Source organism: Danio rerio, chromosome 21, assembly GCF_052040795.2.
Source record: "Danio rerio strain M-AB ecotype USA chromosome 21, GRCz13ab, whole genome shotgun sequence".
Taxonomy (NCBI): domain Eukaryota; kingdom Metazoa; phylum Chordata; class Actinopteri; order Cypriniformes; family Danionidae; genus Danio; species Danio rerio.
In genome coordinates this window covers 36395001-36397799 of record NC_141041.1, presented here as the reverse complement: position 1 = coordinate 36397799, position 2799 = coordinate 36395001, and the positions used below count along the sequence as shown (strand labels likewise).

Here is a 2799-nt window from a genome sequence, read left to right as displayed (position 1 = left end):
TGCATCTCAATGCCATCATTAGGCTAAATTTAGCGTTTTCCCAAATATCCTACTGCACCTTTAATTGCAAACTATCCTTCTGGAAGGACCAGGGTTTGGCTGATCAGTTTTGGCAGTACACAATGGCCACAATATAGCTATTTAAAAATAAATATATAAACAAACTAATATGACAATTAAAAAAATCATGCCAAAACAAAGATGGCTAACGTTTATTTCCGGACTTGTTTAAAGTAACTTTCCAAAAAAGTTTTGTCTGGTGGTGAACACCTTTGACCTACCATTGGTCTGTGGAGATTAGTGTAATAGGTGTGGCCCTAAATCAGTCTATCAAGATCACATGACTGTGAGTAAAAACAAACACCAGAGAGCTGATTTATAGTTCAAATTTAAGTTGCTATTCTTTATGAAGAGGAAATGGACATGTTTAATACTGTTAAGCTGCTTTCATTAAAGCAACAGATTGTATAAAGTGCTAAGCTGGCACAAACACTGTAATTATGCCTTCTTAACCGCTGTTCTCTCACCGCTGTCATTTTATTAATGTACGCATTTTTATGGTTGAGAGGATGGTGCATGTTTCCTTATTCATGTAAACACTTGTAAATTTTATTTGATGCAGGTGGAATAGTAACAACGCCTTATTAGCTTATTCATTGTTACTATTTATTTTATTTTAATTTTGTTAGTAGCTTACTACCACTACCAGTTAGTAGTTACTATTTGGAATATTCTTTTTTTTTTTTTTCTTAAAATCTATGGTTGGTCATGTGATGCAAACATGGCGGTGCCCATGAGAGGGCGACCCGCTCCACGTCGAATATTGTTTTAAAGAAGACTGCTGTTTACCTTCTCATGCGATTATAAAGCCCAGTTCATTTACTTGGTCTAAAACTCGCCAAAAAAAGTACATGTAGTGCTATTCAATGATTTCATATTACACTAATTAATTTTTTTTCTTCCTACATCTTCATCCATTAAACTTGTAAAACTATGTGTACAAATAAACTTAATGGTGTTTTACAAGTCCATCACAGGCATGATAAAAGTGCAGTTCCCCATTATTCTGACCAGAAGAAGAATCAGCCGCCGGTGGTCATCTGCTGTCAGGAGAGGATCTGCATTTCCCGTGGCCTGTGGAGGAGGAGAGAGGGCCGGACAGGGAGGGCGAGAATCAGAGCCTCTCTTCCCCAGTGCACTTTGCAGTCAGTCAGGAAGGGGAGGGGGGAAGGAGGGGGCCGCGTTCACTGCTGGATCGCTTATCTGAGATCTCAAAGTCCGCCTTTCGCCGTGCGCTCTCCCCTCTCCGCGGACCTGCCATGGATGTTACTCCTGGATGTGCATTCTTCATATTTTTCCTCCACTTTCAGCGCGCGGATACTCTTTACATCGCCAACAGTATAGGTAGGTGGAGAGGTTTTTTTATTGTCAACACTAATCACGGTTACTTTATGCAGGAGATACGGATCGGTTCAGATGTCCAGGGTTATGAAGCAGCAACTCAGTTTCCATGTTTCAGCAACTTACACTTTTATAGAGATGAATGACTTTTATAAGAATGGAAGATTTTATTTATTTTTTTGTCTGTCAGCGACGTTTTCCTTGAATGTGAGTGTCTGGAACTTTTCATGACATCTAAACTGAAACTTGAACTTTTATTACGGTTTTAAAGAACGTTATACAGCATATGCAATATGCATTAGATTGACCATTAAGGCGTTGATTGTGGAACTCCCACGCGAGCTGTCAATAATGTAAACAGCTGATGGATCTTGTGTCTCTTGCTTGAAATAACTGTCGCAAAATGCCGACATTAGTGTCAAGATGATGAGTACACAGAAGAGTAAATTAGAAAGAAGAACCAATGCATATTATAATAGCATCAAATTAAATCAGACAAATCATAGTGTTGGCTTTTCTGCAAGCTGCTCTTCTCTGAAGAAGTGAAAGACACTTATGCATAGGATGCATAAACAGACAAATGTGTTGCTGTGTCTTTAATCAGTATGATAGGAACGGATGACACCATAAGGGAAAATGGGGTAAAATGTGTCCCCCTCCTAATCTAAAAGAAATTGCATGATTTTTGTCAGGTGATCTTACTGACAGATATAAATGTAATATTTAGCTGCCTATGAATAATAAAGAAATGTGATTTTGTATGTCAGGATGAGTTTTCATATGGCAGACTTACTGTCTAAGAAAACTGATTTCAGAAAAATTGAGAAAAATCTGTAGTTTAATTTAATGTCTGTCCTGTTTTGTGTTTAATGCATTGGGGTGATTTTGTAACTATTTGCATTGGAAAATTTAAAAAATGTATTATGGTTTACAGTGGTCTTACCAGGGCTGCACAATATTGGAAAACATTGACATTGCGATACTTTTTTTCCTCTCTGCGCTATATATATATATATATATATATATATATATATATATATATATATATATATATATATATATATATATATATTGATTTTACCAGGCAACACAGTGGCACAGTAGGTAGGTGCTGTCGCCTCACAGCAAGAAGGTCGCTGATTTGAGCTTTGCCGGGTCAGTTGGCATTTCTGTTTGGAGTTTGTATGTTCTCCCCGTGTTCGCGTGGGTTTCCCCCACAAGTCCAAAGACATGTGGTATAGGTAAATTGGTTAAGCCAAATTGTTCACAGTGTATGTATGTGTGAGAATGAGTGTGTATGGGTTTGCCAGTGATGGGTTGCGGCTGGAAGGGCATCTGCTGCGTAAAACATGCTGGATAAGTTGGCGAGTCATTCCACTGTGGTGACCCCAGATTAAT

At 38.2% G+C, this 2799-nt stretch overlaps 1 protein-coding gene across 2 annotated transcripts in view; it reads left to right on the top strand.

Moving 5' to 3' along the window:
- The first annotated feature begins 1267 nt into the window (after window positions 1-1267).
- Window positions 1268-2799, top strand: part of adamts2a (ADAM metallopeptidase with thrombospondin type 1 motif, 2a) — a 172449-nt gene continuing 170917 nt past the window's right edge. For both annotated transcript variants that reach the window (XR_015520379.1, XM_087301409.1), the window contains exon 1: window positions 1268-1404. Coding sequence is in view for 1 of the 2 variants with exons in the window: in XM_087301409.1 (XP_087157535.1) it covers window positions 1320-1404 (85 nt within the window). In the remaining variant the exon portion in view is untranslated. The remainder of the gene's footprint in view (window positions 1405-2799) is intronic.